Source organism: Aulonocara stuartgranti, assembly GCF_965226115.1.
Source record: "Aulonocara stuartgranti genome assembly, chromosome: 10".
Taxonomy (NCBI): domain Eukaryota; kingdom Metazoa; phylum Chordata; class Actinopteri; order Cichliformes; family Cichlidae; genus Aulonocara; species Aulonocara stuartgranti.
This window is the reverse complement of record NC_138946.1, coordinates 17843925-17860496: the sequence shown is the minus strand read 5'-3', so window position 1 is coordinate 17860496 and position 16572 is coordinate 17843925. Positions and strand designations below refer to the sequence as shown.

Below are 16572 nucleotides of genomic sequence, written 5' to 3'. Positions count from 1 at the left end.
GGGTCGTCATCAGATTTTTAATAGTTCTTTCATGGGTTCTTGATTAACCAATTTTTTTTTCTCAGCATGCGCAGACAGCTTTTTATTCTTTCTTATTAATACTTTGTCAGATATGTAGACTCTCAAATGTACAGATTTATACTCAAATGTAACACATTAAATTCTTGATAATTTTTTGAGGAAATATCATCATCAGCATATCTTTATGTTCACATAGAATATTTGAGGGTGTGTGTCTGTTCTCTTTCTGTGGTGCCTCCATGTGGATGTGCTTCTTGTGTGATTTCAGCACAGACGTCCAGTTCTTGAGCATATCGTCCTGAGCAGAGCTTCCGGTTTTTGGTCCTAACAATAGTGGCGAGTTCCTGAGTTATCGCATCATTTCCTGTCTCAGTTCTAAGACAGTCTCACACCACAGTGTCCGGTCCAAGAAACTGGAAATCCATCACTACCCCAAACAAGGAATCAAGGCCAGGGCAAAAGCTGAAAGGTCTTTGAAAGATAGTCCAACTTTTTGATTTGTGATTTAATTCACCAAAAATCTCTTTTTCAGTTCACTCAATAACCTGCAGGAAAACATGAACTCATTACAGTCAGCATATCTAGCACATCTAAACATCACTTGTTCAACATACCCTGAACTCTCTCTAATCTTCAGACATTTTTGAATTCATCACTCTATAGGACATGTTTGCCACTGATTTTCAGTCCATTTCTGCCTGTTTCCCTTGCTTAAGTATGGCTTCTTGACAGCAAACCTTCCACTGAGACCTTTTCTGATGAGGCTTCAGTGAACAGCAGATGGATCGACTGAACCTCCAGATGAATCTCAGGTCCTGTGTCAGATATTTTTCCTGATATTGTTTATCAGCTGTAGATAATTTATTTCAGATCTGTTATTTCTTGTCCTCCACTTGTCCAATTTGTTATGCTTCATTGTTTTAAGGATACACTGGACACCATGCAAAGAAATGTCAATCTTGTTGATGCAAAAGCTACAATTTTATGCCTGTCAAACTATTATCTTCGCCATTTTTCTGTAGATTCAGTTATCATCTTGCTTGCACATTGGTGACAAGTTAATCTAGTGCTTTAATTCATGCAACACCCACTCACATTCATGTCAGGGATATGGAGGAAACTGGAATGGCTCATTGTTGTGCAGAACTTTGTTTTTGTCATACATTTCACGTAGCCTGGGAAACTTATGTAATGGAAAAATCCGTGCAGTGCCATGCAGCAATGATGCATTGATTGAGTGCAACTTTTTGGGCTCATTTTAGCTTCTATCATATATAATCAAAAAGTCTGGCATAGCAGAAATGTAGAATGATTTTACTCTAATTACAACAGTTGGCTTCACCGTGGATGGGTTCATCAGACTCGAAGGTCGGATACCAAAATAGCTCTGTATATGACACAAATCTAAATATGTATGAATTTTATTGAATGTGTCTATTTCTGTCAGCATAGACAAAAACAGCCAAAAACAGTATTTATATATAACTGCTGCGATGATTGCAGACAGATATCTGCATCAGCCGAGTGCCAAAGAGCAAATCAGAGCATCGGGTTTTGAAGTGAGAATGCCACGAGGCAACACTTTTTGTGTCCAAGGATACCGAAACAGTGACTCACAGGGTGCTCATGGTTTCTATTTCAGATTGGCATTTTGCTGTGGTAAATTCTGCTCATGTTCCAGTAAAAGAGATGTCAGTTTCCATTCTTCAGATTTTTATTCAGAATTTTGTCAGAAAACATTTTGAAATTGCTGAAATCTCATCTTATCTGGGAGAAAACTTTCTTACACCATCCATGTGATTTGTTAAGTGTAGGAGAAAAGTGAAGTCTTTAGCAAACCATTATGCCTAATTTTTGTGGCCCATTCAGAGACACAGAGACACTGTTAATGATGAATACCTTTAAGTGAAGTAATCAGCTGAGTTTGGGTGTGTGTGTGACCCCACTCAGCCTTCTTTGTTTTCTGAACCTGACGCTGCTCAGTTTGCCATTTTTCTAAAACACAATGATGGGGCTATTTCTTTAATGGAAGCTGTTGTAATCCTAATTATGAATCCTAATTGTGCACCTGCAGATTTTGGTTTTCCAGATGTCTGCTTTAGAACTCTTTGTTTATTCTTATTGTACACGCCACAGCATAACTCCATTTGCATGCTTTGTTCAGAGACGTTCACAAAGATGTTTGAAGGCCTGCGTGCATGTACTCAGGGCTGTACATCTCTGTGCCAGTGTGTGCCACAGCGAGTGCTGGAGATTAGCGAAAGCTTCAAAGCAGCAAATCAGTGAAGCGGTGTTCGAGCAGTGGCTGAGTCTACTGCCCCCTAGCCTTCTGTCATCGGCCACACCTAGTAGAGAACAAAGGGAGCAGAGGCTGGCACTGACTGAAGTGTGCAGAAAATGAGGAGGAGGGGAGTGGGATGCAGAAGATGGAAGAGGCAAAAACAAAGATTTAAACTACCGGGGGTTGAAAAGACCTGGCAAGGTTACGACCGAGGAAGGCTTTAATAGATTTTTCCTGCTTTTAAGGGTTTCTGGCAGTCCCTTTGTGGGTTAGGGCCAGATGATGTCACATGCAAATATTCATATCAGTGTTGGCATCAGCGCACAGTTGTGTGCATCATAAAAGCTAAATCTTAGACTTTTCACAGCCTCGTTAATGTGACATTGATTGAAAGATAATATCAGTGCCATCCTGAGAATAAAATAATTATCATGGGAATAATCTAATGGTTAGAAGCTTTAAATATTTTAGTATTCTTCTCAGAAGTAACTGTAATTCTGAAGCTGTTTTCCTGTTTTTCTAACTAGTGTTTTGTAGGGGGGACAACTGAACATCCCCATCTGTTCATCACTAACATTGTTTACAGTATGTGTGCACGGTGGTTGTGTGCTGTGTCTTTGGGAACAGCAGGAGTTGGAGTCAATTTTAGCTTGTGGTCTGTTTAAGACAAAAAAATGAGATGACCATCCCATTTTCACTTTCAGAGCTTGTTGCAGTACAGAAACATAAAGTTTTATTAAAATGAAACTACACAGGAGTTCAAAAAATCATAAAAAGTGCTGTGTTTGTGGGAGGACAGTGATGATGATTAGTATCTTATCTGTCAGGTTTCCTTACAGCTTGGCTGACTTTTTCCCGCAGTGCGGTGCAGCCGCTGCTGGATGAATGTACAGCAGAGGAAACACAGTGCACCCTGAAAATAAAATAATACTCAACCAGAAATATTTTTGGGTTCGCTTCCTCAGACAAAACCAAAATGAGAGTGGAAAAAAAAAAAAAACACCCAAAAATGAATGCGACACACCCTGTCACTGTAACCAAAACTGAAAACAGAATAAAAAAAATGCACAAAATGTTAAAACCTGAAACACTTCTATAAAGATGACTTGGACAGAAATGTAAAGATTTAAAAATACAGATGGATTGCATTCACTTTAAATAAAATTGATTTAAGGATGGAGTGAAGGAAAAGAAATCAGTTTGTAGTTTAACAGGCAATTACCCTGGCTTTCTGGGTTTTACTCGCAGCAAAGAATATTGCACACACTGCCTTTAGAGCTCAAGGCAGTGGAGACAAGCTGTCAATAAAAGAGAGTCAGAAGACAGAGAGACCATGAAAGTAAGACTGGGGTGACCAGGATCGAAAAATGGACTCGAGTAGGAGAGTGGGATATAATACAGGGGAAACTGAGGTATAAAAGGAAGCAGCTTAAAAGGTGAATACCCTGTCAGTGAAGAGATGGGCCAGAAAGGGGGAACCTGGGAGAAGTTTTGGTTGGCCCTCCACACAAGGCGCCATTGTGTGTCTATAGTGGCTTGCTAACTGAGTTTGACGGGTCTGTTTTGACTGGCCCCTTTGGGAGCAATGTGTTTGAGATGGAAATTTACAGTGGCATGTTGTTTCTACATGTTCAAGCAGCTGCCGTCGTTTCCGTCACTGAAATTAGCCTCCTTTCATGCTTCATTGATACCTGTAAGGGATGGCCTTTTGTCACATGGGGGCATAAAGCTGCATGCTGGACTTTTGCTGCTGAGTAGAACGTCCCATGGACATGTAGCTGCTACATAACGTGCTAAAAAGATACATTTGCGCATGCTAGCACTTAGTGATTCCTCATACATGGATGTGTTGGTTAAGGTGTTGCAGCTAATACAGGGAGCGGGCGTGCTGTGTAATAAAGGATAAAAACCAATAAGCCTTTTAAGATAACACAGATCCCCCTTTCCCCCAAAGCTAGCTTGTTGTAAGCTTCGCCCCTCCATCCCTGTCTCTTTTTTTTTTTTTTACCTTTCTGCTGTTATATCTTATTCTGCTCTCGCCACTGTCTCTCTTCTGCAGTTGTATCAGTTGTCCCTATGTGGTTCTCCTTTGTAAGTGCTGAGCTGAGCTAAATGTGACCCTGGCGAGGGTAAGCTTTGCTGGCTAAGGCACGATACTGCTATCTGAGCCGTGTGTGTAGGGAGGGAGTTTAGGAGTGAGAAAAAATATCATCATGTTGATATCTTTTGGAGGTCAAGTAAATACACTTAAGGGTGAGCTAACAGAGAGGAAGCATGAGCAGAAGCTGTTTTTGGCAGGAGTATGGTATAGTGGGGGTTGGGAAAGTAGGGAGCAGTGGGATGCAAATCTGTCACAGCAGATGCACATTTCCTGTTTAAACCTGTTTTCTTTACCTAAAAGTGGGAGTCTGAGGTGAGCAATGACTAGAGGTTGTTATTATTTAAGCTGTTAACTTGTTTACTGTATCTCTACATCTTCATCCTTCCTTCGTCTCACATATTGGCTCTTTTTTCTCATTACTGAAACCCAAATTTGCTCTAACTTTGCTTTGATCTGGGTAATAATCTGCGCCACCCGTAGTCCGCCACCCCCTCTCATCCCACTCCTAGGCAGCTTTAGTGTGACCAGCCATGTGATAGCTGGGACCCCGTCATTTCCCATTACTGTGTGGCTTAGTGCATCTTAGTCAGCGCCTCCTACGTTGAACCCCTTGACTCACTGTGTTGGAGGTCTGTTTACCCCGTGACTTGAAGCTAATCCCCCCTCTAACTCTTAGCTAAACCTCCTAACCTTCATCGCCTCCTTTGTGGGTGAACTTGATGCCGAAATGGACAACTGAAAGAGTTAAGTCTTCCCATTTAGTAAGCACATTTCAAATAAAAGTCTACACAATGATAACAGTTTATCCTACCACCATTTTCCTTAGGCAAACTTTTCTCCTGTTTCTTTTGACTTTCTGGTCTTTCCCCGCTGCTTTGTCTTTCTTCCCCCTGTCTCATATCTTCAAAACACCACATTAGTTCATCTCTCTCTCTCCCTCCCTTCTTATGCACTTTTCCTCACGCACACTTAGTGTAACAATTTCCACTCCTCTGAACGCATCCTGACACCGACACTTTCACTACACGTCATCACCTCATCTCTCAGCATCATACACATTAGTGTAATCGCTCTTCCATCCCTTTAACTCCTGACTGACTTCTGTTTACACCTCCTTTCTTCCTATCTCGGATGGCAATGATGAGTGTGTTATGATTTATACGGCACAGTGCAACTGATCATGTCCAACATTTCTGTTTGGTCTTCATCGCAGCCTGTCCCGAACTCCCTGGAGTGCTAAGCAAATTCCTGCGTAGAGGCCCTCCTACCTGACCCATGAGCCATGTAAACCATTTTCTATACAGTCACAAAGGAAAAGTTCACATGCTTTTCTGACATTTAGTGCTGTTTATTCATTGAGATTGGTGTGAGTCGCCTAGTTTCAAACAGCATACTGTCTGTGTGAAGAAAACAAAAAGTCTTGCTGTCGCTTTGTGGTAGGCCAAAAAAAGGCCAAAAAAGATCTGAGATACACAATGTCTTGCTTTAGAAATCATGACCCAGTCTGGTCGGCACAATGTTGGCTTTTTAGAGACAAAAGTTGCCACATGTCAACAAGAAGGAGGAGTGCTAAGTGATAAGCTAATGCTAACAAGCTTGGTTAGCATTAGCGGAGTGCTAAGTGATAAGCTAATGCTAACAAGCTTGGTTAGCAAGCTGCTTCCATAAACTGTAAGGATACAAGATACAGAGACAGTTAGGGCTGATTAACAGACTAGAAGTTCACAAATGAAGAGTGTTTTTAAACTGTATTGTTATGTTTTCTTCTTAAGGACTCAAATAAATAGCTACTTGTAACAGTGGTAGGGAAATCTATGTTTATGTATCTGAAAGAAAAAAGTTTTGGCCGATATATGGGATTTTTAGATGACAACATATCAGTAGTCATAGGACATATTAGTTAGTTTCCTCTGTATTTGATTTGCAGTCAATTGTCCTTACAATTGATTAGGACTTTTTTTTCCCGTCTTGTGTGTGGGTAAATTAGCTAAAACTTTCAGCCTGAGACATGAGGTAATGGACAAAGTTTTTTTTATGATGATGTCAGAGATGGCGTGAAAATGATTTAGCGCTGTGGATGAAAGCAGCTGAGATACAAATAATAGGAAATATTTAGTGATGAAGACAGACAAAGCCCCTCAACTTATCAGTCGCCGGAGACTTATTATTTCTTTGTTTGAAGCCAAAGTGTCTCTGTATAGAGACTAGTCAGCATTAAATGAATCTTTATTCCCGCTTATCTTTGCTTCCACACTTCTGTTCAAGCAATTAAGATTTTTAGTTTCCCAACACTCAGATAAAGTAACTGTCTAAGCATTCAGCATTCCTTTGAATACCTGTGGTGTGCTTTTCTAGCGTTTTATTGGAGACAATGGAGTAATCTGTGGCTCAGACTCCGTCTCCCCGGTTCTTGTCCACAATGTTTTTGTTTGAAGCTACTGCTTTGCTGTGTTGTGCTTCAGGTCTGTCTTTGTGTTGAGAAGTTATTTCCCAGAGAGCTGATTGATGAAGTGCGGATGGCAGCTGATTTAAGTCTTCTTTCTGCACGCCTGTAGAATTGCAGCAATAGCCCCATTTACTGTACTGTACTAACCCCCCCCCATTTTTCTTGCCTGATTTGCTCCCAGCATGAGCTGGCTGCATCTCTGACCCCAGGGCTGCATCATGCATAGCCAACCTGTTTTTCTTGGAAATTTGAGTTGGCTGAGCTGATCGTGGAGGATGAAATGATAATTGTGGGGAACATCATCCACATGCATGTTTGTGCACCTCTACACATTTGATAGATGTTCTACAGCACTGACAACCTGGTTTACCGAGTATGATTGGGTATTAAAAGCCCTCTGCTGCTTGCTTCAGTCTGCGAGGTTCCCTGCTGCTTGACAGAGCCATCAGTGTCATCAGTGGCTGTCTTTAGTAAGCGGCAATATCAGAGGGACAGAGAAACAAATGAGAGAGAAAGTTGCCGACACAAAGGAACAATTAACTTTAATCCCCTCTCACGAAACTCATGAGAACAGATGAAAAGCACGAGGACTGAATCAATGGGAAAACAACAGAAAGTGAGGAAGATTTAAGCAGCTGAAATACCTTTGGACAGAACAGTTTATCCCAAGAGTAACTTGGCTGCCTCATCGAAGCACGGCATTTCTGCCGGATCAGGCTTTGGTTCTGCACGAACTGTGGTTTAACAGGTGCTTTAGGAATCAGGACTGTGTTTCTCACCACTTCCTCATATTCACCTCACATGTGCAGAGTCAGGAAATTAATTTAACAAGTATAAGCTAGTTTTTCACCCCCCCAGGCTGTGTATGAATTTGTAATCGCGGTGTCTAATACTCTCTACTCAGACACATGGAGGCTTCTTGTGTCTCTGCAGGTCAATTACGCACAACTGTGTGTGTGTGTGTGTGTGTGGGTGTGTGTGTAGAGCAGACAGAGTTTGTCTCCTGAACCTTCAGCAGAAAAAAGCTAATCAATAGAATTCATTAAGATGTAATAGCTTGGTGATCATTCAGCAGTTTGTGTGTTCGTGTGGGTGCGTAGTGGGTCTAACTTTCTAAATGACCAACAAGCACCATCTGCAGTCGTTAGACTACCTTCTCAGTATTAAATTTGCAGACCGTGATTCGTTTCAGCTTTAGACTCAGATGCTGATGAGCATTAACAAAGATAGAAGAACGTCTCTGTTTCCCTCAATAGTAACCTGCAAGTGACCCATCTCTTATGCTGGCTGTGGTTCAAGCTAGGTCATTGACAAGCTAATCCAGTTATACTAGCTGTCTGTTACTACTAACTGCACAATCAACTTAGCTCCATTGTCAGTCTGAGGTCCAGTATTAACACCCGTTGATCTTTGCTGCCTGTTGTTTGACAAGCATGATGCAAATGTAAATGCAGTAACTGCACGAGGTCAGGGTGATATCTAGCTGCAGAAATGATCCGCACGAATGCACACACATTACACAATTTTACTATTAGCTTGTGAAGTTCTCGTCCTCTTTGCATATCAGTTCTAAAGTAACAGATGTCTGCATGACCTCAGAATACAAACATTTTCGGGCAAGCGACCACCGTAAGAATTCAACAATGTGGTGATTTCTGTTTGAAGCCTGAAGAGCAATGATGAATTGCAATAAAACTGAAGTAATACTTGTAGTTTTTGGGTCCAGGTGGCCAGAAAATGTCCAAATTGGACAAAAGGCATCAAGGTTTAATCTGTGCAGTAAAATGTGTGACTAATGTTGTCAACTACAGAACATCTGGTTGTATTTCAGTGTCCCCCCCCCAAAAGTCCTATTGTTGGTTGTTTCCAAGATTGCCTTTATGAGACCTGAGAACATTGCTTATATTTTAGTAGTGTGCAACTACAAGTGTTATAAAAGGTTTATAAATCATAATTTTTACTATCATGCATGACATGCAGGACTTAACTTGATGTGAACATGGGAAAAAAATCAAAGGATTTGTATTAATTTCTGCATGTGGCTGCACAGGGATACTGGTGTACGTACAGTGTGTGTGAAAGAGAGACAGGAAGAGCATGAGTGAGCTTTTACAGTGGCTGTCATATACAGGAGTGTTAGTTGATGTCTGGCCTGGATTTCACCTTTGTTAAATGCTGTTTTGTATAATATTAAACAATGTTTATTGTCCCCAGTTCCGTGACATCACCCTGTGCACAGACGTGTTTCCTCTCTATTGTGATTTCTACATAAATTATGCAGACTTGGTATAAAATTGTGTATAAAATCACACAACAGCATTTGCACAAACCCTCTGATTTTCTCTCCCTCTCTATCTCTCTCTGCTGTCAACAACTATCAGAGTAACCCAATACCAGATGTAAGCTCAAAGCTCAGGGGGTGCTCCTGCTATCTTTTACTATTATCACCTCCCTGAGGTGGAGGTCAGTAACCGCCCGACCTCAGGAAGAACAAGGGAAACACGAAGCGACTTGGAGAAAGCACAGACATAGACAAGGGGTTCAGGGAAAGTGAACCCGCATGTGCACTCTTGAGCGATTTGTGTGGCTCTAATATAAAAGAAAGAAATGAAAAATAAAAGTGAGATTAACTGTACAGAATTACATCATCTGTGTTTTTGATTACACACTTATTTTGCCCAATATGACACAATTTGATTCCCTATAATCAAGTCTCCATTTTTCCCCCTTTTGTACAAAGATAACAGGTGTTTCTCTCCCCTGTTTTGACAGTGACACATTCAAGTCTCATTACGGCTGACCTGTTACACGAATGCACATGGTCTCTGGAGGTTAGAGAAAAAAGAGAGCCGCAGCTGGAAATCTGTCTCACCTTTGACCCTTGAGACGCTCGCTGATTTGATCACAGACAGACGCGCTTAGCGCACACTTGAGCACAGGGTTAGCACAGTTTGGAATGACCCTCGTCCCTGAAACTAATATTGTCAAATGAGCATTGGCTCTATGAGCGACCATTCCTGGAGGGCAAACAGAGGTGGTTTAGTCTGTCCCCAATAAAACCCATCTCACTTGTAATGATAAACACACTCCGCCTTATTAGAGCGAACCTCCCACATAGCTGCGTGTTGGTTTACAGATTGAGAAATAAAATGACACTGAAACATAAATGTTTATGTGAAGAAAATCAGGCTTCGACTGGATTCGAAGACTGCTGCTCCACCGAAGGGAGGACTTGGGTTCAATCAGATTTATTTTACGCACCCGCAATTTAGTTTGAATTGGAAACATGTCAGTATAGAATCCTTTAACTCCAGTTTGGCTAGATTTAAGCAAGTCGTAGCGCACGGGCAGGAGATAGTGATAGATAAATAGCGTAGTAGTAAGCCTTTGTTTTAAAGCCTTCCATCTGGCAAAGCGGGACAATGAGGCGGCACTGTGGGCGTGTGACACTAGGAATCACTGGGACAGTGATGAATGATTTTTGGAGTTTACCTCTGTGGTTGTTTGAGGCCAGCCATTTTTATCTGCCTTGTTTTGACTCTTTTTGTGGTGGAGAGTGGGGAGTAGTGGAAAGACGTGCGTGGCGTTTCAGTGAGTCATGTTTGGGTTCTCTTTTCAAACAAAAGCTCACAACACAATTTTTTTTATAGGGTGGTCACAGTCAGTTGATACATCCAAAAATTCCCAAGTTGCTCTAAAATTTAAAAAAAAAAACTTTTTGAAATAAGTGTTTTGCAAGTTTGTGGCACTGTGGTCAAAAATTACAATGTTAACACGCCATGTTTTTTTTAATATCTCATCTCACAATCAGTCAGATGTATGCAAAGTTACATGCAGCGTTAAACAATCAAAAAACCCTTTTGTAATGATGTCTCTCACCAGACAAAGCTTTTCAGTGTGTAAAGAAAGCTTATGGGAAATTGTTTTATTCATCATGACACTATTGAATCAGGGCCCAGCCCGAATTAGGATGGATGAATGTTGACGGTAAGGCGCTCTTGTGATTAAAATCTAGTTGCCATAATCAAAACTGTGCTTTATTTTAGCTGCCATCTGGTCTTAATTAATTTACCTCCATTGTCCTTAGTGTTGCAGAAAGACTGTTGACACGTGACTGATGAGGCCACGATGAATCTGTCCAGTGGCCACAGGGATCACATCCAGGAAGCTGGACTAAATTGGCGGAGGGTTGCAGAGGCTTATAGACACTATTTTGGTTAAGTGGAGCGAAGCTGTGCAATCAACGAGGATAAACCTGAACCGTTGTGTCGCGTGTTTAGAGGTCATTGTGTGTATCTATTTGTGAATGAACTTGAACCGTATTATTGAGAGGGCAGGAGTTTTTCCTGCTGGCCCGAGATTAGAAAAGTTTGTCTAAACATCTGAGACTAATGAAAAGATGGTGGTAAAGACGTTTATTTTAAGTCTGTAAAACATCAGCTTTGTCAGGATAAGCTCACCAGGAGTACATAAACATGGAGATGGGTCTTCCAAGAGAGCATGGCTGACTTAGGACTACATTTTTTTTCAGATTTTTTGTCTTCACTTTGTTGATGACAGAGTCTTATTTAGAAATACTTTTAGATCTCCGGAGAAGATTTAAATCCTTTTCTACTCCCTCAGCAGCTGTCTTCATGATAGATCGATCAAGTCACACCTATTGATCTTCTCGTTTCTGTGCTTTCTTTTTGCTGTCACAGATGGACTAATCAATAGCCTTAATCAGAACTGCTCACTGTGCACTGCGACTTTCCACAAAACGCAGGCACACAAAAATACTGTATATAGGAATACACATCTTCTAGTTTGCAAAAACCACACAATGAAATAATGACCAGCAGAACAGACAACTGATTTTACTGAGTCTCACAAAGCACCGAAATACTGTTTTCACTTGATAATACATTTTATTTTTTGCTGTGTATATACTTTAACATGATAGCAGATGTCCTAAAGGGGTAAAGAAAGTGGTAATATGACTAGTTCCAAATTTTATTACCGTGTCTCTATCTGTTTCTCTGTTTCCTTGCAGATGCGCTACGAACATAAAATACAAATTGGAAACAGTAATCAACAAGCAGATGCTAACCCTCAAATTCCAGGCACTGACTTCAGCACCCAAGAAAATAAAATCCTGTGGTGTGACAATTCAGGGAAAAAAAAAGAATGTCATGTTTTTATTGGATAAACCGCTGAAATGCCCAAAATTTATATATACACACACGTCTGCTCCCATTCTGAGACAAAGGCTGGAGCAGAAACACAGATGCATCCTCTTAAACACATACTGCTGTTTTTGATCGCTGGAGGATTTAAAATTACCCAGAGTGGTGTCCCTGAGGCAACTGTGAGCCGCTCACTCTCAATCATTCATCCTTTCATTCATTCAAAAGCCCAACAGTTCAGACAGTCTCAGACAACAGTCCCGCATCTGAGCCGGTCCAGCGCCTATCCGTCTTTGTGCTCTACTTTTTAATTACTGTTTTCTTCTCATCTTTGAAGCAAACTTGCAACCGAAAGACAATAAGTGACAATCTTTGGTTGCTTTGTATCACAGACCTTACTGCTTAAATCAAAGACGGTGCCCTGAAAAACTTACTTTCATGCAGTAGTGTGATAACTTTGAGATAAAACAGAACAGTTACACTGTTGATCAGCAGCATAACAGCGCTCAGCCTCATTAAGTTCACAAATATCTGAATTTGATTGCGGAATAAGGATCATTTGCAAGGGTGCAATATTGATTTCCCTAATTATGTTTAAAAGCAGCTATAATATTGAAAACTCTTGATAATTACAGAACATACAGCTTCTATTGTACACAGGCTCAGGACCATTTAAATAGGAATGATTATGCTTATTTTAAACTTCATGTTTTTCTTCATGGGCTCCACTACAGTAGCGTTGCATGATTCACAGGTCACAATAATCCTTATTTTTCGTCTTTACTGCGGGTATTGGTGCATCCCCTCAGTTCACCATCTAAAAACAGAGAATCTTTTTAACAGCAGGTTGCTGCTTAAGCATATCTCCTCTACCTGACAACATCAGAAATCAAATGTTTAGAGCTATGTGAAGCCTAAACCTTTGGCGCACATGGGTTATTTGCATATATGGTAGCCTCTTTATTTAAAACACTGTCCACAGTTTTAAACATGACAAAAAAAGAAAAAGCATAATAAGCTCATTTGAATGACCACAAGTTAAAACAGATGTCACCAGAACTCATAGTTATGGTACCTTAATGCCAAAATGAATTTAATGACTAGTAACATCAATCAGTCAAACAACAATTAAGGATTATCTGTGGTATAAAAATGTGCTAAAAATGCAACCAAGATGGCGACAGTGGCTTCATAATGGATTTTAGAAACCAGTGAGTAAAGTCATGGTAGCTACATCCATCTCTTATATTTTCTATGGTACTAACTACTGAATTTTTGGTGTGAGGCTGTGACATCCCTGAAAGTTAAAGTTACTTTTTATCTCTGGGTGGCACACACAACATTCCTTCTTTGATCTTAATATCTGACCTCGGTCTCCTCATTAGCTTTCTTGTTAGCAGCTAGCCACAATAAAATGTCTGGTATTTCGCAGATATGCAGGTCTTTTGCTAGCAGCTGCCGCACCAGTCAGAGTCGGTGCACTGAGGCCTGAGATGGGGTTTAAACGGCTATAAATATTTAACAATAAGTAAAAAATAGGTCTGATAAAGCCAGCTGTCAGTCAGAGCCCAGCGAATTCACTTTGAAAAAGGGAGGGGGAGAGGCAGGCACAGAGACACACGTACACAGCGCACGTAAAATTGCACAAGAGTAGCCAGATTGCAGGGCTTTGCACAAGATAGGATCGCTACCATCTAAATCTCCTGCGTTTCTTATCACTCCACAGAATCCAGTACAGTGATGTCATCCCACATTGTGCTCCTCTATCACTGTCCATCCCTGTAAACAGCTTTTTATCTCCTGCTGACCTCTCTTTTAACCTCCATTCACAACCCTTTTTTCAGAAAAGAGATGGCGAAGTTGTTCTTGACTCATGTTTTGATAGTTTGATTCTGATGGCTGACGTTGTCATATGGTACTAAAAATCGAAATCTAAAGTAATATTCTGAGTGTGTTTAGGGGGAAAAAAACAACCTCATAAAAATAGTCAACGGAGCAGTCAGAACTAACTGCCGATTGTTTTGATAATTTATGTATCAGAGTAAGTAGTCTTTGTTTCTAGCTTAAGTGAAAGAGAAGTTGAAGAAAATCTGAAGTAATCATGTCCACAAAGTGGTGTGATCATATGCTCGATCGTAACTCATTTCATTTATTGTGGTCTTGATCTCTTTTGGTCAGCAGAACCCTACGGCTGCGCTGCCTTGTCCACGATTTTAAGCAATGTATAATTGCACTTCAGTGAAGCCAAATGGCCACTCCTATCACCATTCTGTTGTTTCAAAGTGCTGAAGTGAGCCGCCCATTCAGAGGAACAGATTTCTGCTACGACCCATCTGCCACTAAGCTTTAAATATGAGCAGGGAGTGACAGCACGTTGGTAAACCAACACTGGTAAAGCATTCCTGGTGTCCTTTAACATGTGAAGCATCCCAAAGATAAACTTCCTAACAAACACCACATGTCCGCATGTTAAACTCCACAGGCTAAAGCTCTACCCACGCTACACTTTACTGCTAAGCTTTCAGCGTGGACCATCTTAGAAATGTGCCTCGCTGTGTGCGTGTATACAAGTATGTATGCACATTTGTGGGAGACAGAGGAAAAACAGAGTTTTTGGTGACCATCACCCCTTATTATGTTCATTAATAGTAATAGCATTCTTTCTTCCAAATATAGAAATCAATCTCTCGCTCTTGCTCGGTCTCTTTCACCTCCCTCCCCTTCCCTTTCTTTCAGAGGTTTGATGTTCCTAATCATTTCCAGCCGTGAACTCCACATGAAAGACAACAAGTACTTGGCGTAATAGGGTGCTGAAAGAACGAGTGAAAGAGAGGGAGAGCGAGAGAGAGGGCAGAAAAGAGTCGAGACTGTATAAAAGAAAAGGAAAGGTCAAGGGAGGAATAGATATTGAAGGAGAAGGGAGATGAGGCCTCAATCCTCCTCTTTCCCATTTCAAGGTCTCGTGTTATCGTTAGCCCAGCCTTTTGTTCTTCTGCCAGGATATTTCCCCTCCTTCATTTCCCTCTCCCACCTTCCCCTCCCTGCGCTCCTTCCCTTCCATATATCTTAATTGTACCCATAGTGCCTTAGCTCATTGGCAACAGCAAGTCAGAGATTGATTCTGAGACTCGAGAATGCCTAATATGAGGAATGCAGCTCACTAGAGAGCAAAGGAATGTACGAGTGGAAAAAGAGCAACACAAGTTAAATGAATGCTTTCTCTCCATCTGACACGGCGTAACCTTTAAATAACTTTTAAATCAAACAGCTTCGGCGTATGTGCAATTACCCAGCAGTGATGCATTCTGCTCACTAGCTAGCTCCAGATCCAGTATGCTCTTTTATGGTCACTGCTGTTCATGTAAAGAAAAATTCCATTTTATTAAGCACGGGTATAATTTTAGAGGGTTTTTTTTGTGGGGGCCATTATTTAAAGTGACTATAATATGCTCGCGCTCATTAAAGCTAATTTTGTAATCTGGCAGTGCAGTGACATCCTTAAAACAAGTTTAATGAAGGAAAGGAGCAAGACCATGGAAAGTCATGGTAAACAGTCAACCGCTTGTTTTTTTCAAATAAATAAAATCTCACTTTTGCCAAACTAGAAAATGAAGATTAGAAAAAAAATCCTAAGAACAACAGTTTTTCTTTTATGTAACTGAGGAAAAAACTGTCAGAGAATAAGTAAACATGACTAAGAATAAGTGGCAGTTAAATGCCACGGAGATGGTGGCCAAAGCTAATAAGTTGTAGCTGTAGTAGTGATATCATCGTAGAGCATCGATATTAGGCTTCTTCTTGGCCCGTCTGACTCAACCACTGATGATGGCTTTATAAACATTCAGGCCTGGCACTAGTCAGAAGGGAAAAAAAGTAGATTAGATCAGGACAGCTCTCTGTGTTTTACAGGTTTTACCATCAAAGCTTATAGATGCTCTCTCTCCCTCTCTGTTTCTCTCATGAGAAGCTGTAAAAGAACCTGAGTTGCGGCAGAACCGCAGCTGTGTCAGAGAAGCTGTGCGCAAGCTCCCTTTGACATTAGCTGATGTTTTACAGAGACAAACTGCAGAGAACAGCAGGATCTATCTGGACCTGCGCCCACATCTGGAGAAGATGAAAAAAGATGGGTTGGAAAAGAGTGCAAAAAAAAAAAAGAGTATGGCAAAAGGTATAAAGTCATGAGTATAATGAAAGAAAGGACATAAAATAAGGTGAAAAGAGGAAAAGCATAATCTAGTACAGAAGTAAGAGCATATAAAACCTGAAATGGGGTCAGCTGATGTAATACTTGTATCTATTGAGGTGTGAAAGTAAAGTATGGGCAGTTCTAAAGAAAAAGGCTTTGACCCACTGGTATCATTAAACATTACCTGTTAGCTTACACCACACCCCAGACAGGAGACCGCTCCGTCTCTGCATCACAAACTAATACTGACAGATAAATCTCTTTCACTCATGACCTGCGCTGAATGGCAGAGCGTGAGGCGTGTATCTGACATCTAAGTGGACCCTTGGTGAGACATCCAGTCTTTTTCAGAGAGAATTAGAGTGACAGTAG

General features: G+C 40.9%; 1 protein-coding gene across 2 annotated transcripts in view; it reads left to right on the top strand.

The window, feature by feature from the left end:
* The window catches only part of dchs1b (dachsous cadherin-related 1b), an 87095-nt gene that overhangs the window by 42021 nt on the left and 28502 nt on the right, over positions 1-16572 (top strand). The window contains exon 1 of one of the 2 annotated variants that reach the window (XM_082549472.1): positions 5095-5146. The exons of the other annotated variant lie outside the window; for it this stretch is intronic. Coding sequence (XP_082405598.1) covers positions 5123-5146 — 24 coding nt within the window. The 5' untranslated portion in view covers positions 5095-5122. Of the gene's footprint in view, positions 1-5094; positions 5147-16572 lie in introns of those variants that run through there. 2 annotated transcript variants of the gene reach the window in all.